The following is a 21,209-nucleotide window of genomic DNA, read 5'->3' on the forward strand; positions in this document are numbered from 1 at the left end:
ATCATTTACTGTCAAGTCTTTTCTGAGAAGGCCAAGCTTACATTTTTATGCATTACCATTAGCTATTCAGATCTGCCTTTTTGCTAGATTTATAAATTTTAAAGCTATGCAGGTATATTAGGGTCATTACAAATAAATCTCTTTTTAGAAATTGAAAATCTTAGTGAAGCTGAGAGACTGAGTTTGTTACATATTAATTCATCCCATATTTATTGAGTGCCTGCTCTGATATATTTTAGGCACTAGGATATAGCAGTGAATGAAACAAAGTCCCAACCTTTTAGGTGCTTATAGTAGGGGAGAGAATAAATTACACACATAAAGCTATAACATATCAGGTGCTGATAACTGCTATAAAGAAAAAATAAAGCTAGATAAGAGGGATATAGCATGATAGGAGTATTTGTGATTATATATAGGGTGGCCAAGAAAAGCTTGTCTGATAAGGTGACTTTTATTAGAGATTTATAGGAGCCAAGTAAATGATCCATGCAGATTTCTGGCACAAAAGTGTTCTAGTCAGAAGAAATTGATGTGATAGTATGTTTGGTGTTTAAGTCAGTGGTCCCCAAACTTTTTGGCACCAGGGACCGGTGCTCCGATGAGAATCTAATGCCTGATGATCTGAGGTGGAGCTGAGGCGGTGATACTAGTGCTGGGGAGTGGCTGCAAATACAGATGAAGCTTTGCTCACTTGCCTGCCACTTACCTCCTGCTGTGTGGCCTGGTTCCTAACAGGCCACGGACACCAGTCCGTGGTCCGAGGGTTGGGGACCCCTGGTTTAAGTAACAGTGAGGAAGTTTCTATGTCTGGTAAGAAGGGGAGAGAAGTAGAAGATGAAGTCAGACAAATAGCAGAAGATCACATCACTTAGAGCCTTCATAAACCATGGTGAGCTCTTTAGCTTCCACTGTGAGACAGAAAGCCATTGGAGGATTTGGAGTAGAGGATTGATATGGTCTGACATATGATTTAAAAGGCTTATTCTTTGCTGAGAAAGGATTGTAGCAGGGCAAGGATAGAAGTAAGGTGAACAGTGAAGAGGTTACTTCTTCAGTAGATTAGGTGCGATGTTGGTGACTTGGACCAGGGTGGTGTAAAGGTAGAGATGTTCAGAGGCAGTAAGATAATAGATATATTTTGTATGGTATGTGAATTATGTCTCAAGCTGTTATATAATAACTGATAAATGAAGTTGGAAGGATTTAAAAATAATGAAATAATACTATTGTCACCTCTGTTTTTTAATGATACTCTTAAGATTTGAGTCCAAGCCACATAGCCATTCAGAGGTAGAGCTGAGACAGAATCTTTTCTGTTTTCCTCTCTATCTTTTCTCTCTACATTCTATACTCTTACATTCTTTTATTTAACATTTATTGAGAATCTGCTGTATACTAAACATTGTAACCAAGGGTATAAAATATATTTGGAGCTATAATCATCTGGATTTGGTGACCAAGTGACTGAAGTTTCCAGTGTGGGAGGCTGATTGGGTGGTGATTGCAAAAGAGAGAAGGACTCCAGGAGGAGCAGATTTGGTAAGAGCAAGAAAATCTCTCATCTCCCACATAGGCTCCCATGTGGTCTTTGTCTTTTCCTAGTTAATATTGCTTTAAAAGAATAGCTTATGCGCATTGCCTTTACTTTGTTACTATACATATACTTTCTTTTAAATGTATTTAAATTTGTTTCTTTATAGTTATCAGACATCACTTATTGCCAAATTCAGTGGCCTCATATCAGCCCTCATCTTACCCATGTGCCCCTAAAGCAGGGTCCTTTTCCTGTATAGGACCAGATGGTAAATATTTTAGTCTTTTCAGGTCATATGGTCTCTGTTGCAACCACTCAACTCTGCAGCCATAGACAGTATATAAAAGAATGAGCATGGCTGTATTCTAATAAAACTTTATTCACCAAGACAGGTGACTGACCAGATTTGGTATGTGAGCTAAAGTTTTTCTGATCTCTGTTCTCAAGCATTTAGTTATTTAGTTGTATTTTTACCTTTTTGCGGGGAGAGGGGATGAGTTTCTCTTCTTCAGTGATACTTTTTTCCTTTTTCTCTTATTTAATGGAACCTCTTCTGTAGTCATGTATTCAAGTCATTCTATCCATGACTATTTTCTTGCTTTATATTTAGGTTTCTCTTCAGGCTTTTAGGTTGCGGGCCCTCTTTCTCTACTTCTCACAGGAAATAACTGAGGCCGAAGGGTTCTACTAGTAGAATGCCCTTGACCTGATAGATGGCTATGATACGTTTCAGGATCGATAGTTTCCTAATGTAACCATTCTGCTGTCTTCAGTCTCCCACTCCAGCATGCCTGGAGGCCTGCACATCTGAAAAATGCCTTTAAATTAGAGTGCATTCGCAGCTGCTGCGGGTGCCTTTTCTATGGTTTACTGCCTAAGGAAAGTTAGAGGAATGATGGACTTCTCCCTTAAGGGAGGTACTGAAAAGGAGCTCTTTGTGGGAAAACGACTGCACATGCTCCTTTTTCTTTTTCACAACTTCAGAACAGGGAGAAAAGCAAATTTCCTTGCCCTGAATTATCCCTTTACACTCTGCCTGAATTTTTGCCGAGTAGATTTATTTGGATTTATAAGTGAAATACCTTGGGAGGTATAAGGATAAGTAAGAGTTATTATTCATCCTTGCCTTAATATGGAGTGGATTAATCAGGTTGCCTTTCTATTATTGAATTGAATCGTACTCAACAATCAAAGTTTTGATGGGTGACACGGAGAGAAGAAAAGTTAGGAAAATAAGAGAAACACGGAATTTAGGGCTTTTTCTGGAGGGTACAGGGAGCAAACGGCCTGGGTTTTAGGGCTTGTAGAAGAGGGGTTGGAAGAGAAAAGGGAACTCTGAAGGTGGGCAAGGCAAATGTCATTTTGAAAACCTGCCTGCTTTTCAGATCCTTGCCCTTCTTTCCTTCTTTGCTACCTTTCTTTATCTTTATCTATAATGATGAAGAGGAGTGCGTGCGTGTGTGTGTGTGTGTGTTGGGAAAGGGACAGGAGAAGAGGCATGAAGGAAAAACCAGGGGTGGTTTGTCAGTAACTCTCACATTAGCAATAAGTAATTTGACTTGTCTAATGATGTGCTGTTTAGTTAGTAACAGATCAGGACTATTTAGTTTTGTTTACTTTTATTTCATGTTTTTCTGTTGTGTTAAGTATGAGAAGTAACTGCCGACTTTCATTCTTAACTCTTTTCCCATTTGCCCTGAGATTACTCGTGGATTATGGTACTAACCCTACCCCCAAAGTTTGCCATGAAATCTTGCTTTTATTATTATTTTCACATCTCTCTAGTATATCGATAGTCTTTGGAAACAAATGACATCATTCTATTTATAGCATTCTATTTTTAGTAGTTTGATCACTGAAAATGTCAAATCCTAGAAAACAGCATTCCTATGTCAACCGCACTTTTTTTTTTTTCCTAAATGGAAAAAGTGTTTAACAGTCTTCTCAGAAGGTTTTGATTCTAATTTCCCATCTTTCTATCTTCTTGCTTTCTTAAAATTTAATTGATCTTCAACTCAGGCCATTTACTTTATTTTTCCTCTCATTTTCTAGCTTGACAGTTTGCTCTCCTGTCTAGCCGAGACTCTGCCCTATCACTTGACCCCCTTTCTTGTCTTTTGGCTAGAGAGAGAAGGCTGTTGTTGAGGCTCCTTTTATTCGTACTGTTGGCTTTTTCTGATTGTTGACTTCTGCAGCTTCATGTCTGAGATATATGAAGCAAATAAAAACGAAAATCAAAAAACAAAACACACAAACCAGGACCTCACCACTGATGTTTCTTGGGCCTCAAGGTCCTTATCTGGTCTGCTTTCTTTCTACCTTTTAGAGTCTTAGGTTTGTCTTATACATCATGTCTGTGGATTTTAGTTGTACTTAGTGGATAGAGAAAGTATATCTACTCCATCTTCTGGAAGCAGAAGTTACACATAATTTTTAAATGGCAATGGCTTTCTAGTTGATGGAATTTTAGGTAAAATACAAAACAGTGCGATCTCTCTCCCTCCCTCCCTGCTTTTCTCTCTCTCTCTGCCGTAAATGAAACTGGTTTGTGTTGCCTAGGGAGCTGGCTACTGAATGAATTTTCATAGTGTCCCCCCTTTATTTATGAACCCTGGGTCTCTAAAAATGGTGTGTTTTTTATACTAGTGCTAAAGTTCTAAGAGTAGTGGCGGTTTGGAAGTAGATACTATGGGTCCATATTGCTTGCTTCATATAGTGATTTGACCCTGGCTACATCTTAGACTCATGTAGAGCGTTAAAAAAAATACATACATAGGCACTTTCTAGATCAGATTCTTTGAGCTGGGTCCCGGGGATGATTCTAATACATAGCCAGTGGTGAAAACAGTTGGCTGAGTGTTTGGCATTGGTGGTTGCTTGTGCATTTTAAGATTTCCTTAAAGAATATGGAACTAGAAACTGATACATGAATATTTTCATCACTTTCATTAATTTTTGGTAGATGCTGATGAGTTATTTATTTGACTCTCATGTTTGACCTAAGCAGTAGATTAAAGCACTTTTTTTCTAGGCAAGGTTGAAGAACTACGTGGACAAATTTTTTTTGCCTTCTAAAACACCATTTAATTCCTAAATTGTCAAACTGAATTCCTGAGATCTGTTGTTTCCGAGTACAGATTTTCTACATTTTCATTTGTGTTTCTTGTTTTGTTCTTCATATATCTTTTGTTAATTAATTTTAGTTTTCTTTGATTGTAATTTATATTGATTTCATTCTGTAATACCTATTTTTGTTAAATTGATTTGTACTGGACATTATACAGTTTTGGGGCCAGAACCTCATTTATTGTGTGGCACTTCTGTTATTTTAGGACTAGCTTATTGTTTTATTCAGTCACAGGAACTTTATGTTGACCGTTGTTTATTCAGCTTTTATCTAGTTCTTAGTATCCATTTGGGTTCATAGGCCTTTGTGTAAGCATCTGCCTGAGTTTTGCAATCTCCATTAGATATGATTGTGGATTGAGTGACATGCTGTTTATAATCAGCATTACCTTTTTACATTTTGCTGTGTTTTGATTACTTGATTAATTGTCACAGATTCTGTGATAACCTAGTCTTTGCATTTTGATGGTCAGCTGTGACATCCTTTTTTTGTTCTAGTCAGGATGATTTTATTCTAAACAGTAATTTTGAGGTTGGCATGTCCGTAGGTACTAGACTTGGGTACTAGACCATGGGTCTAGTACCGTAGGTAGTAGACGTGGGTAACTGGAGTCTTTGCCCAGAGCTTGTGCATTACAAAGTTCCTACTCCGGCCTTGCTCTGGCCCTGCTACATTCCTATGCCAGAGCCTGTGCTGTCCTTTCCTACATCGTGCTCTGGGTACCCAAGATCCCAGAATTCCCTGTTCAGGTGGCCTTGAGCCTGTGCAGGCATCTTTTCTGGGATCATCCTCATGAGGGGTAGACAAGAGACAGCTATTGCAGGGCTGGCTAGTGGTGGTGGTGGGCCATTGAAATGTGGCTAAGATGTGTGTTCTGGGGTGTTCATGAGTCAGGTGGGAAGTTAAGCCATGGATACAGGTCTCTCTTTTTTTGCCCTAGGCCCCACAAATGGTAGCAGTGGACTGGGTATGACAGGAATGGGTGCTATTGGTTTACTTTGGATTGATTTGAATTATTGTTGTATTGTGGTAAAGGTATTACTGCTGTTTCATATAGTGGTTTTATCTTTTAATAGCATTTCGTATTCTTGTAAACTTCATGTCCTGGAAACTATTACCAAGTAAGAGAAAACTGCTAATGATTAGAATTAATTTATTTCTCTAATCTTAGTTAAATTTATAGGAAGTGACATTTCATAAATCTTTGTATAGAATTTACTTTTTCCTCCTTTTTGTAATCATATTGTTTGTTTCTGTATTGGAACATTTTAGTACATTCCAGATAATTATTTGGTTGGGAGTATTGATTTCTCCTTCTGCCTTTTAAAGCTCTGATGTAATTTGCTTTTATTTCTACAGTAATTTATTTTGAAAGTTTTCTTCTAGCTTCTAGATTTCATCATGCTTCTGAAATTGTTTTGATACTGCATGCGGTTAATTTGGCTAAGATGTATCAACTGTTTCTAACATTTTATCTTTCCTTAAGTTTTTTGACTGTACGAGCCAGTTAATCAGCCTTGTTGTTTAATATGTTTTATTTATGTTTTATAGTAAATCTTCCGTTTTCTCTAAACTTTTATTGTTGGTCCAATATTCATTCATTCACAATAGTCTTACATTTCATTTTTTTACAATGTGTAAATATTTATTATATGGTACTTATTTTATAGCTAATGCAGAGTAGAGTATATACTATACCATATTATGGGTGAGATATTTAAATAGCTGAGGTAAAAATTTTATGTTTTAAATAGCAGCCAAATAATACTCCTTTTTAGAGGAGGTACCATATTATTTTAAATGCCCAGTATTATTTAAAAATTAAGCATTAAAAGTCCTTATCTCCAAACTTACTTAACATTTATAAATACTATTGATTTTTTTTTTTTTTTTTGGCTGGGTACAGTGAACTTTATTGATGGTGTGTGACAAGGTAGGGTTCTCTGAGCCCCTCCCCTTCTTCAGGAGGTCTGGGATGGAACTTGGAGGGCAGGTGATTCTCAGTGTGTTGGGGGATCAGTTTGGGGCAAGTACTCCCTAGTAGCTGAGGGCCTCTCTTCCTCTCACTGGGACTGGTGGTCCAGGGGACTCTTACTCCTTGGAGGCCAGGTGGACCATATGGTCCGTCACCCTGTTGCTGAAGCCAAATTCATTGTCATACCAGGAAATGAGCTTGACAAAGTTGTCACTGAGAGCAGTGCCAGCCCCCCAGATTTGAAGGTGGAAGAGTACATGTCACCGTTAAAGTCGCAGGAAACAACCTGGTCCTCAGTATAGCCCAGGATGCCCTTACAGGGCTCTTTGATGCCTGCTTCACCACTTTCTTTATGTCATATTTGGCAGCTTTCTCCAGGTGGCAGGTCAGATCCACAACTAACACTTTGGAGTTAGGGTCATAGAAGGCCATGCCAGTAATCTTCTCATTAGCTCAGGGATGACCTTGACCACAGCCTTGGCAGTGCCAGTAGAAGTAGGGATGATGCTCTGGGCAGCTCCTCAGCCATCATGCCACAACTTCCCAGAGGGGCCATCCACAGTCTTTTGGATAGTAGTGATGGCATGGACTGTGGTCATGAGTCCCTCCACAATGCCAAAGTTGTCACGGATGACCTTGACCATGGGGGGGTGGGGAGCAATCAATTGGTGGTATAGGAGCCATTACTGACAACGTTGAGAGATTTGTCATACTTCTCATGGTTCACATCCGTCGCAGACATGGGGGCCATCCTAAGAAGGGGCAGAAATGATGACCATCTTAGCTCCACCCTGCAAGTAAGCCCTAGCATTCTGCTAGGTAGTGTAGACACCAGTGGACTCCACAACATACTCAGCACCAGCATCACCCCATTTGATGCCGGTGAGATCTCACTCTTGGGAGATGGTGATGGGCTTTCCAATGATGAGAGGCTTCCCATTCTCAGCTTTGGCTGTGCCTTTGAACTTGCCGTGGGTGAAATCATACTGGAACATGTAGACCATGTAGTTGAGGTCAATGAAGGGTCATCGATGGTAACAGTATCCACTTCGCCAGAGTTAAAAGCAGCCCTGGTGACCAGCACCCAATACAGCCAAATCTGTTCACTCTGACCTTTACCATGACCTTCACTATCGTGTCTCGGGGTCATGGCTGGCTCTGTGCAAGAGGATGCAGCTGCCTGTCGAATGAGAGGAGCAGCAATACTATTGATTTTTAGTCACAACTCTTGGTAAAGCCTTTTTCTCATCACATTATTTTGAGGATATATGACCTAATCTGTTCTGTTACTGGCAGGGAACTCTTCTTTTGCCAATGTAGAAATTTAGGTTATTAATGAAGTATTATGAAAATAATGTTTCAGGAAAGTGTATATTCTCTGAGGAAAGTCAGTTGACTATCCAGAGAAAGTCACAGGGAATAGCATTCATCATTTAAAACTGATCTATCAGCACAATAAATTTTGTTTGTTTGTTTGTTTATTTATGCCTGCAGCACCTGGTATTCCTAGGCGGTCTTCCATCCAAGTACTAACCAGGCCCGACCCTGCTTAGCTTCCAATATCAGACAAGATCGGGCACGTTCAGAGTGGCATGGCCGTAGACACAGCACAATAAATATGAAACTGTCTCACAGGTTGGACTTAAATTAACAAAGTTCACTGGTATACAAACCAGAATTCCAATTTATTCCTTTAAAAAAGATATTTAATTCTCATGCAAACAGGAATCATTTGATCGTTGGTTCTCAGTTTTACTTGAGAACCCAAATTTTTGTCAGAAGGCTACCAGGTGAACCAGAATAAGGCAGTTATTTGGATGATCTTATCGGCTGCTGTCATCAAGCTGTGATTATCTTTGTCTACCTTATGAATTTACTTGTTGCGAGAACCAGATACATTCTTCAGTGAGCCAGGGCGTCTTTTCTTAGTATTGGAGACACACTACCAATTTCATTTTTCTAGATTTCTCTTTGATGTTTTATACACCGTTTTCTTTCAGCTTTTTTCAGATATAATAGAATATGGTTACTTATGGGGGAAAAAGCATACTCTAAATTATATCTATGTTACCATTTCAAATATGTAAAAAAAATTCTAAACATAATAACGATTAAAAGTACACATTGAAAAGTGAAACAAGTTTGACTTCGTTGTGGTGCTATTTGTTGGTGGACATATGTAAAATAGGAGAAAGTACTTGTATTAGTTTTTATAATTTACATTCACTATAGAATGGCAGTTTTTAAACTTTTGAATCTGAGCACCCCTTTCCACTCTTAAAAATTGAGGACCCAAAGAGCTTTTGTTTAGGTGGGTTCTATTTATTAATATATGCCATATTAAATATTTAAAGTGAGAAAAGTTTAAATGTGTTTATTAATTCATTTAACAATAACAATTTAATTACATGTTAAAATAAATAATATATTTTTATTAAAATAACTTTTCTCCCAAAAAATATAATGAGTGGTTGACCTAGTGAAAGATAGTCGAATGTCGTTTCTGCATTCATTGTTTCGATTGAAGTATATGTAGTTAGAAAAGGGAGAGGCGTATTTTAATCATTTTTTTTTTCCTGATAATTGTGGATATTCTTCTCTGATATTACACTGAAACAGTGGTTAGACTACATTTCTCATCATTCCTTTCATACCCAAGATCTGGCTGTTAGATTAAAAGTGTTATGTTGGACTTTTAGGAAGGCTGGCTAGAGAGCTGACTAAAACCCTACCTATATTGCTGGTCCCCCTACCTCCTCCCTGCTGTCTGGTGAGGATGTGATTGCTAGTGTTCGAGCAGCCATCTTAGGTAACTTGGAAAGTGAGGCAACATTCCAATGGCACTGATATTCTAATTCAATCATTGTGTATTTATTAGTTCATATGTTTCTATAAAGAACAGCTTTTCTTAAACTCTCCGTTTAAAGACTATCACTACAGACTAATTGATTTTAATTTTATTCAATATGTTATAATCAGTTATAGTCATTATTACGATCGTGATGATGCTCAGTTATCTTAAAGTTTGGCTAGTCTTGTGTCCTTTTGACATGTTCTCTTAATCTTTGAGTGCTTCCATACTTTATGGTCCTACAAGATGCCCCAGGCTCTTTTGTAGTTTCCCCATCCCAGCCCTGAATTAAGTTGTTTCTTCAAGGAGCACACGTTTCTTTTAGTGGGGAGTAACATTTTACAGACTAAGATCTGGGGAACAGGTGTGCTCATTGCTGTAGATTTTCCCTGTCATTGGATGTGTCTGGTGCCGGGAATTGATGTTTTGTGCAGGGAATTGATTGCTTCTCATTGATTTCTCAGATCCTTTGAGCCAGTTATAACTCATCCATTTACTTTTCTGTTTCCAAAATTTTATTGCTATCATATATGCTACTGTCCCTCTCTCTTTGGACTGTAAGTAAGCCTCCTTAAGAATTTTATAAAAAATTCTTAATGTGCTTATTTAGTAGGATTTTTGGAATGGAATTGAGGGTAATTGGTATGTTTAAGTTACCATATTTAACTAGAAGTCTTTATATCAACACTCAAAATAAATTTAATTTTTTTATTGCACAAGTAACTATGCTTAATGTTGTGGGGGATACAGACTTCATAGACACTGTGTCTTCAAGTAGTTCCTTGTTATCCAGGACATTTAGAATGACTTTATAACTAATTGGAGTACAAATTAAAATATTGAAGGTGCTAAAATTGAGGCATATGGAGTGCTAGTATTTGCCTTGTATTTCATGTTCTAGAATGGTGGTGCTCAGTGGCTGCATGTTAGAAACTTGGGAGACAAAAAATACTGTGCCTGGTCCTTACTTCAGATCAGTTAAATCAGAATCTTTTGTGGGTGGAGCTGAGTTCTACAGGTTATGAACTTCTTTTGACATGACTCAATTAATCTTGAAGTGATCCCTTTCTTTAAGGGCCAATAAGATACTCCAGGCTCACCTCGTAATTTCCCTGCCCCACACCTGAAAGAAGTCTATTTCTCTCATAGACCCCATAGTATTTTCAGACCTCACACCTTTGAACATGGCTGTTCTTTTTTCTGTGCTTCATTAATTCACTCATTCTTCAGGACTCAGCTCAAGTCTCATTTTTCTTCAGACAGCAATTTGAGCTAAGCCATAATGCCCATTGTTCAATTCTATTTTAGCACTTACACTATTTCTTTGAAATTATTTGGTGTACATTGTCCTAGCCCTAAGCTTCTTGAAGAGGTTCTTTTATTGTAGGTATGGATACATTTTATGTGCTCAGAAAAGTTAGTTGAACTGATTACTACACTCAGGAATTCTAACTTGGGAGATCTGAGGGAGAGTGGAATGGTAAAGATCCATAAGTGATGGCTCTTGTTCACTTTTGATTTCTTCTGTAGCCATGTTTTATGAATATTTTTGAATTCTCTTAAAGGGACATTTTCAGTTTTGAAAGATGGTTAAGATTTTATTGAATACGATAAAAAGTATTGAGATTTAAATTATCCTTGTGTGAAAGGTAGCTGTAGGGGCAGACTGGAATAGGCTGTAACTTAAGTAATGCTTTTATTTATTTTTTGAATTAAATGTATTGGGGTGACATTGGTTCATAAAACTATATAGGTTTCAAGTATAGAATTCTATAATACATTGTTTGTATATTGCATTGTGTTTTCACCACCCAAGGTCAAGTCTCCTTCCCTTAACATATATTTGAACTCCCTTTATCCTTTACTATTCTCCCTACCCCTCTTTCCCTTTGGCAGCCACCATAATGTAGTCTGTGTTTTTGTTTGTCTTGTTTGTTGCTTTCAGTTTTATATCCTATATATGGGTGAAATGTGAAATCATATGGTTCTTGACTTTTTTGACTGACTTATTTCACTTAGTGTGATATTCTCAAGACCCATCTCTGGTGTCCTTCAATAGGTGAATGGATAAAGAAGATGTAGTACACATATACAATGGAATATTACTCAGCCATAAGAAAAGATGAAATACTGCCATTTGCAACAAGCAATGCTTTGAAGTGAAGCCTTTGTTCCATTACAAATACAATTTTTAAAAGTTGACTATACAGTGGGCCTTATAATACATTTTTAAAATTGAATCTTATGCAATCTCATAGTTGTAAATTGCTATTCTGAGTTTTTGAGATTCTGTACCATCTTTCAATCTTTATTGCTGCATACTTGTCATTTTTATGAGAAGTAACCATTCCGTACTATTAACTTTATATACTTACTTTCACTAAGTATTTTACATGTGTTAACTCATTTAAACTACCCTATGAGGTAGGTACCATTATTATTCCCACTTTTCAAATGTGGAAAGAGGACATAGAGAAGTAAAATAGGTCAGATAGCCAGCTACTCATAATGGTGGTGTTATTGTACCCAGTGCCATCTAGAGCTCAGATTCTAGAGCTGGTTCTCTTATTCACTTTGCACTGCCAGGGCACCAGCTACACTCCTTTGAATTTGGTCCCTAGGCAGGCAAATTGGTCTTTATTGGCTAGATTAATGATTACTGAAGTTCCTGCAACTGGAGTGAATTGTGAGGTCATACTTAAGATACTTTAACCCTGTGCTTACTGTAGAAACTGCGCTCTTGAGCAATTTTCACTGTAAATTTTACTATTCTCTTAAAAATGTCTATTTCAAATTTGCTTTTGAGGGAGTGGTGATAAAAATTTAGATTTATATTTTTATATTAACAGCTAAGCAGGCCTTTTACACTTGGTTTTACTCAAGAGACCAAGAAGCGATTGGTTGGCCTTTTGTTATCCTCCCCTCACCTCTGTCTCCTTTCCATCTCACAATTAAATACTTGTCTACCTAGGACTTAACTACTACATTGCTAGGCAATCAGAGTGCCAGAGTCTTTTAGACCCAAAAAGGAACCCGAAAAACATCTAGACCCACTTCTTCACTTATATGAAAAAATTGAGGGTGCACAGTGAGAGGATGATTTGGGACTTCAGCCTGTTACTTTGACCTGGGTCAAGTGTTGGCTTCGTTCCATTATACTGTTTGCTGTCTTATTTATATAAGTCTTTTAAAAATTATTTCTACTACGTATTCTTTTCAGAAATTATATATATATATTTTTGACTTAATAGTTTGCTACCTATTATATTTTCTCTCAGGAAACAGCTATGTTTGTTTAGTTTTTGAAGTTTTTTTAAAGTGCTTTCTCATCCTTTATCTCATTTATTTGTTACGAAGATAACCTTTTGCTCATACACCTGAGGTTCTTGGGTAGTGGCACAGATTTCCTTGTTATTCCGGTATGTTCATTGTTTCTGCACATTCACAAATCCTTAACTTCAGAGACATGCGTTGACTCACTCCACTGAGATTATAAAGTTCAGGTATTGCAGTTTCCCAGCTCTAGCTCTTTCCACAACTTCTGGGTGCTCCTGGAGTCTAAGGCATGAAATTCCAGGCATGAAGATAATTAGTTGTTTTGAAACATTTACATTTTTTGGCTTCTTAAGACAAATTGTGATCAGAGAAGTTCTTTTTATAACTTAATCAGAGGTTCAATATGTAGTTAAGCAACACATTGTGTAGAAACAAATACAAGGATAATCATAGCATTTATTGTACTAACATTCTTAAATCAAAATGGTGTTAGAGATAAGATAAATTATATGGCTGTAATGTGCATCCATGTGATTTGGTTGGTGAGAAGGAAGGGAGTGAATTGTTAGTCTAAGGCTAACCAGCGATTGCCAGACTTTCTATAGCAGAGGCCTATTACCTAATCAACTCATGCAAAATCTGGAGATTCTTAAGAGGATCCTCTGTGATTCATGATTAGGTTAAATTAGTTGAAAAAAGTAAAGTCTGTGAGAAAATCTGTCAGTTTGTTATTGATTATCTAACCTAAAAAAAATGGAAATAGAAGGTATAGTGGGTTTCCTGGAGACTTTAAAGTCTCTACATTTTTGTAGATCATATGTTAAGACTCATTTGAACTGTATGCAGTTCTGTGCTTGTTTGAGAATAGGATGTGAATATTTTAGGATCACTTTATGATAGTACTGTGTAAATAAGAGTTAGAGTTAAGCTTTTTATCCTTGAGTTTCTAATAGCTACTGCTGAGGCAAGCCTTATATGTTAAGATTATCTGAAGATAAGACAGCAACTCATTGTCTCAAAGTTCAAAGGAGAGCATTAGCTTCAAGGACATAAATCACTGTGTTGTTATCCATCAGTTTGTAACAGAAGTGCAGATGAACAACATTTATCTAGACAATCTAGTATCATTTACCTGCCCTTTGAGGTCTCTCTGTGTAGGGGCTTATGTAGGTGCTTTGCACTGTTTTGTAGAGCTGTCTGAGGTGAATTAGGTTATTTACAGAAGCATATTTTCTAGCACTACGTTGCTGTCTGTTTGTTTTTCTCTGTTTGTTTTTTCCCCCACAGGTTGACTATGAGCTCTGTGAGTCCGAGAAATCTATCATATTTTAACATCTGTTATAGCAGGGCTTACATAGTTAGATACTTAAAGAGACCATCAGAAAAAGTAGATAATTGAGCCAGGCTAGGTGGGGCCCATCTGAAAAGGAGAACATACATCTTGGGTAAAATCAGTCTAAATCCATCACATTCTTACCTTGTGGGAATGTAAGCGCCATGTTGCCCAAACAAAATATCTACTGATGCTATTTGGCCTGTAGCCGATCAGTTTGCTACTTCTTTATTAGAATATAGTTCTGAACACACAGGAAGTACTTGATAAATACTTGTCATTTGATAGATGCTTATTGTCATAAAATTAGCTGCACTCCTTGTGAAGGACTGTCTTAAATATAATACCTGTAATATGATGTAAGATGTATAAGACCTTCTGTTAAAGGATTTTTCCTTTTTGAAGAAGATGAATCCAGTATTAAAGAGATTAACTCTTACCCCAGAATCAATAGACTTGGATATTGAATCTTCAATGCTTTGTCCACAGAAAATCCTTTGGATCACTTCCAAGTAAGAAACCTGTGGTAACACATTGTAGTGAATTGCTGCATATTCCAAGGGCTTTCAAAAGAATGATATAGTGAATTGTTAGAATACTTGTGTGCTTTTTGAAATTAAAGTGTATATTTTTTATTTCTTGAATTCTGGAGTAATCATTCATTCTTCCTTTTTTCTACCCTTCCCAAACAATGTCGTTAGGATGTACTTTTGGTTCTTTCTTTGTAGTATTTCATACCTCATTTCTTTCATTTCCTTCCTGTAGATACTATCTTAGTCGAATTCTTTATTTTTCATCTTGGGGCATCTACGCTAGCCTCTAACTGCTTTTTTTTTAGTTCTATATTTGGAGTGTTTCCAGGTTTTTAATTAAAAAAAAAATCTACTTTTGGGGTCATAAACTCTGATTAAAAGCAAAAACAAACATAAACACACACCGGAAAAAATAACTTCTTTCAGTTGTACACTTTCTTGCTGATGAAACTCCACATTCTACATTCCCTTTCTAATCTGTCATTTTGTAGTCCCTTTCAGGGTAACCAGCTTGTTCTCTGCTCCTCCCATCAGCCTTATTCCTTGCTTTCGCTTTTCCTTATGCTATTTCTTCTAAGGGGAATGACCTCTCTTCTTTATGCCTTATATCATTTCTTCTTTTATTGTACTATTCTTTAATTCTTTTACTGCTTGTTCTTTTATTACCAGACTAGGTTACAAGTAGTAATTGTATTTCCTGCTGCATCTCTGAGCTCCATATAGTGCCTAACACCATACTTTGTAGTGAGTACTCAACAGATATTTCTGAACTTGATTATTACTTTTTATTTTCCCTCATTTAAGTTTTTTTAATTGTGGTAAAATTTATGCAACATAAAATTAACCATTTTCAAGTGTACAGTTCTGTAAAATCAAGTACATTCACATTGCTGTACAACAGTCACCACTATCTGTCTCCAGGATATTTTCAACTTCCCCAGCTGAAACTCTGTGCACTAACTTCCCAATGCCCCCTCGTTCTACAACCTCTGACAACCACCATTTTATATATTCTCTATGTCTATGACTTTGACTACTCTAGGTACCTCATCTAAGAAGAACCAATGCAATATTTGTCCTTTTGTGACTGGCTCAAGTTTTATCTATGTTGTAGCGTGTGTCAAAATTTTCTTTTTAAATTTGAATAAATATTTCACTGTGTATATATGTACACACACACACACACACACACCCACCCACCCACCACATTTTGTTTATCCATTTATCTGTCTATGGACACTTGGGTTGCTTCTACCTTTTAGCTACTATGAATAATGCTGCTATGAACATGAATGTATACATACATGTTATTTCTAGTCCCTGCTTTCACTTCCTTTGGGTATATACCCAGAAGTGAAATTGAGTGATCATATGGTAATTCTATGTTTAATTTTTTAAAGAATTGCCATACTGTTTTCCATAGCAGCTGCACCATTTTGCATCTCTACCAGTAATGCACGAGGGTTCCAGTTGCTCCACATCCTTGCAACCACTCGTTATTTTTATTTTCTGTTTTTATTTTTTTTAATAATAGCCCTGATAATGGATGTGAATGGTATCTCGCTGTGGTTTTGATTTGCATTTCCCTAGTAATTAGCGATGTTGTGTATCTTTTCATGTGCTTATTTGCCACTTGTAAATCTTCTTTGAAGAAATATCTTTGAATTCTTTGCTCATTTTTTAATTGGGTTGTTTGGTTTTATTGTTGTTGAACTATAAAAGTTCTTTCTGTATGCTTAGTATAACCCCCTTTCAGATATATGATTTGCAAATATTTTCTCACATTGTGGATTGCTTTTTTACTCTGTTGATAGTGTGCTTTGATGCAGAAAAGTTTTACATTTTGATGAAGTCTAATTTATTATTTCTTTCGTTGCCTGGATTTTTGGTGTCTTATCCAAGATATGATTGCCAAATTCAGTGTCATGAAGCTTTCCTCCTAGTTTTCTTCTAAGAGTTTTGTAGTTTTAGCTCTTATGGTTAGGTCATTGATATGTTTTGAGTTAATTTTTGTATATGATGTAACATAAGCATCCAAATTATTTTTATTGTATGTGGCTATCCAGTCTTTCTAGCGTCATTTGTTGAAAATAGTATATTTTCTTTATTGAATAGTCCTTTTCTTGTTCATATTTCATTGAATGATCTTCAACTTAGTGACTGACAGAGTTGTAAGTTTTAAGACATTTCCTCTCACTGTCTTAAAGGCTCAAAACTTGCTTATGCTTTCTTACTCACTTAGAAATATGAGAAGGACCTGAGAAGACATATACATTGGAAACAGAATCATCATTTATTATCTCTTTATCCTCTTAGTAGCTGTTTGTTTAGATTTAGCAACTCTCTTTGCTTTGTACTTTACCTTCTTGTTTCTTGAAACATAGTAGAAGCATTAGAACGCTATCCTAATCTTTTAAATAAAGGCCCTTTGGTATGCTCGAAATATTGTTTTTAAGTCACTTAGTCTCTCTGAGCTTTTAATTCCTTTTCTGTTAAATGAGAAGATTGAGCTATATGATCTGTCATATATTTTTCACTCTGGAAATTCTGTGATTCTAGAGACTTGTGAATGGCTTTTGAACAGTTACTAAAAAACCAGTGGAGAGTAGAACACTTTTATTATATCAAAGGAATCCTTAAAATTGATATCCCCCAAAATATTTTGTCTATAGTTTTGGCGTTTTCTCTATATACTAACAGAAGATTTAAGCATAGCTATGATTAGTTTCTCTTTTCTTTCAGTGGTAAAAAGTTTAGTTTCTAAATATTATCGTAGTTTCTAGTATTACCATTTTAATTTTCTTTATGCATTAAGGAGAAGGGACATAAGTTTGTGGACCTGAAATTTGTTTACTCATGAAGAGAAAAAACCACTAAAAGCCAGGTGGAAAAATGAGGAGAGAACAGAGACAGACACATCTCTCTTCAGGAAAGTCAGAGAATTCTGCAGTCAAGAAAGGGTTTTTGGGGTGTTTCACCCCTGAATATGTCTTCGGGAGAACCACATTTGTATGCTGCATGTACGTGTATTTTTAAGACTGCCAAAAAGCCATTTTTTCCCTCGTTCCACCTGTTACGTTGATTGTATAATTGTATATACTCACCTACTCAACTGTAGTTAAGTATAATATTGCTGAATTCACTTTACTTTGTAAAATTTTTGCCATTGCCATGTTTGCCTCTTGCCTTTTTTATAATATGTAGAAATGAAAATGAAAATAGCTAGTATTTATTGAGTACATGATACATTTGGTTTACATTTATTGTGTTCATATCTCTTCTGTCTTTTCAAAGAAAATGATATTTTAGTGATGGCATTTTATCAGGAGCTATTCTAGATGCCCAGGAAAGGAGTTAATTCATTACATACAGTGATTTCCTAAGAACTTTAGGGATTAATTCTCTTAGTTGAAAAAGTGTGGCTGGATAGCTAAGAGGACAGAGATGACAGGGCAACTTTTTAGAGCTTTTGAATTGTGAACTTTCTGGATGTACTGTCATCAGTACTAAATTCATTAATACCAAATTAAATCTTTAGTGGTGAATTTAAGTAGTATATTAGTTTTAAAACTTTTCATTTGGAATCCTGACTCATATTTTGAAAGAGAAATAGAAAGTTTTGGTTCTATTAAGTATTATTTCAAATAAGAGGAATGATTTTATTTATATGTAAATATTCTGGATTGCAAAAGCAAATTGGACTGCTGCTAGCCATTTTGAGCAGTGATACTTTTATAAAACTGAAATGAGAAGTAAATCTGGCACACAATAGCAAAATTTGGGGATATATCTCTTTAACTAGAGACTGTCCGTAGTTTGGTGAAAGGTTTAGAAATGCAGCCTTCTTTGGAGACTGATTAAAAATAATAGGTAAAATAAAGAATGATGTGCTCAATGAGCTACAATTCAAATAGAGGAAATTTAATGGGAAATGATTACATTAGTAGCAGATGGACTTGCTTCCTGAATTGCATTCTTACTGGAAATCCTAGAACAGCTTAAATTTGTTTTTCAGATTGGGAGTCTGATAAAAAGGTAGATGAAGAGATTTGTTTATTTGGTGTGCTATTGTGATTCTTACCATGTCTTTTGGGTATTTAATTTTTACTAGGCTATTTTTATGATTCCTACAAATCCACCACCAACATTCAGGAAACCAGAACTTTGGTCTGATGATTTCACCGATTTTGTTAAAAAGTGCCTAGTGAAGAATCCTGAGCAGAGAGCTACTGCAACACAACTTTTACAGGTCAGTGCTTATGCTGCTAAAGGAAGAATATATTCTTTATATTTTTTAGCTTTCTGACATTGACTGTGAGTTTTGCTAACTGATTTCTAACTTCCCAGGAAATCATGGGTTGATAGAGCACACACATGCACATCCACACCCAAACCCACTGCCCCATTCTTTTCTGTAAGTATGTTTTGTCTCATTTTTTTTTCTTTTTCCTAAATTCAGTATTCTTTCTTTTCTCCTTTTTTCTGTTTTGTTGTTGCTATTGTTGTAGTCAATTTTTTCCCCTTAAAGTTGTTTTAAAACAAAACTTCCAAGGGTTCTCATTTCAGAAATGAATTATTTCTCATGTTTTTTTTCCTGATGTATTATTCCTTGACCCAGCATCTCTTCTTTGACTTTTTGCTCTCTTAAAAGTTACATAAATACAAGATCCGGGAGCTCTTTGAAAAGATCACATGTTGTGAAACTGGTTACAAGATTACCTAAGTGAAGAGGTGTGGTATCTCTACTACATGGAGACTTTGTATCAAGAGTGTCTGGAGGTTTTTTTTATATCTAACTTGAAATCTAGTGCAAATAGAAATAATTTAATACTTTTAATATGTATTTGTGAGTCTTTACTTTCCCAACAGAATTGGCTCAGACTTCTAAGCTAATAATAATTGTGTCTCACGCTATTTGGAAAATAATTCTTTTTGTTAAATCACAAAAGGCTTCAAAACATGGCTCTTATAAAAAGTGATTTTTCCAAAGTATTGTTTTAAAAAAGGGTTTGTTGAAGGGTATAGTAAACAGGCTCTTAAGAATAATATTTATTATTACGAAAATATAACTTAGTACTCAGTCTCCATGGAAGGCAATTTAGCAATTCCTATCTAAAATAAAATATAACATTGTTTGACCCAACAATTAACACTTGTAGAAATGTCCTCTACAGAAAAATTTAACCATATATGAAGTAACGTGTGAAAATAGTTATAGAACATTGTAATAGAAAAGATGAGAACAACTTATCTGTCAACAAAATGGAAGCAATCTAAGGTCAGTCAAGAGGAGTGATTGACAAAATACACACACCTATACACACATATATGTATATGTGCATATGTCAATACTTGTAGTGGGGTAGCTCTGAAAAAATAATCAAGAAACTGGCCTCCAGATAAGGTCATTGTATGGCTGAGAAGCAGGAGTAGGAAGGAAATTTACTGTTTGCTAAATGCTCTTTTTGAGCCTTTTGACTTTTTTGTTATGTGCAAATACCTACCTTTTAAAAATTAATGGAAATATTTATTTTGAAATACGGTCAGCATTTCAGAGGAATTTTGAGCACATAAATCAAGGACCTGTTGCTATTGTTATATTAAGTGTCTAAATTATTCAACCCCAAAGATGGCAAAAAAGGAGAGGGGGAAACCCAGAAAAAGTGAGACAAATAGCATAAAGTATGACGAAAGTAAATCTAAATGTATCTACTTTTATCCAGCTGCTTTTTGGATAATTTAACCAGTATTTCTTTCTAGTTTTTCTTTCATGTTTTCTACTATTTCTTAAGAAAATAAAGTCTGTTGTTTTTAACTCAGAGATTTTAGGATGGAAGAGCATTTAAGAAATATTCTAGTATAATTTCCTAATTTTGTGGATGACAGTACTGGAGCCCAAAAAGGTTAAATGACACTGAAGATCACACAGTGATTGATTAATCTAGGTTTATTCCATTCGCCCCCTAGTTCCACTCCTCACTCTACTTTCTGCACAGAAAATTGACCTGTATGGACTACATTAACAAGCTCTGTTATCTCCATCTTCTAGTTGGGTTTGGACCAAACATCCTTATTTATAATAAGGGCAAACAGTGCACCTGGTTTTATATAGTACTTATGTATAGTGCTTATGAGCCAATATTTACTTTCTTGTTGACCATTCAAGGACTTCTGTTATAATTTGGTGTCCTTGTCTGGCCTTCTAACAAACCCCTCATCGCCTTCCCTTTTTCCTGTATAAATATTGAAATAATAGACTTGTAGTTTCTTATACATACTGTGCTTTTCTGATCCTCTGTACCTTTTCTCATTCTGTCCCCACTGCCCCCAACCCCTTAGTTTAAAGACCCTGTTTACCAACAGTCTCCTTACTCATTGTCTTATTGTTTCTAATTCAAATCAGGTGCTCCTCCAGAAAACCTTCTCTTTATCCTAGTTTAGGCCAGTTGTTCCTCTGTGTTTCCATAAGCACCCTGCACATATCGTTTCTCATATTAGAATGAAATAACTTATTTTGGGGTCATTATTCTGAATGTAACTAATTCAAGGTCAGTACTGTGCCTTTTGGGAGGGAACT

At 36.1% G+C, this 21,209-nt stretch overlaps 1 protein-coding gene and 2 pseudogenes across 4 annotated transcripts in view; 1 reads left to right on the forward strand and 2 right to left on the reverse strand.

Annotated features, from left to right (window-relative positions):
• Positions 1-21,209, forward strand: part of STK3 (serine/threonine kinase 3) — a 275,022-nt gene that overhangs the window by 130,651 nt on the left and 123,162 nt on the right. For 3 of the 4 annotated variants that reach the window (XM_039853757.1, XM_039853758.1, XM_039853760.1), the window contains one exon: positions 18,744-18,881. The exons of the other annotated variant lie outside the window; for it this stretch is intronic. In XM_039853757.1, the coding sequence (XP_039709691.1) occupies positions 18,744-18,881 (138 nt within the window). The remainder of the gene's footprint in view (positions 1-18,743; positions 18,882-21,209) is intronic. 4 annotated transcript variants of the gene reach the window in all.
• On the reverse strand, positions 6,756-7,761 carry LOC120595598 (glyceraldehyde-3-phosphate dehydrogenase-like; annotated as a pseudogene).
• On the reverse strand, positions 8,125-8,243 carry LOC120595763 (uncharacterized; annotated as a pseudogene).

The sequence above is a fragment of the Pteropus medius genome, unplaced genomic scaffold (assembly GCF_902729225.1).
Source record: "Pteropus medius unplaced genomic scaffold, Ma_sr-lr_union100, whole genome shotgun sequence".
NCBI lineage: Eukaryota > Metazoa > Chordata > Mammalia > Chiroptera > Pteropodidae > Pteropus > Pteropus medius.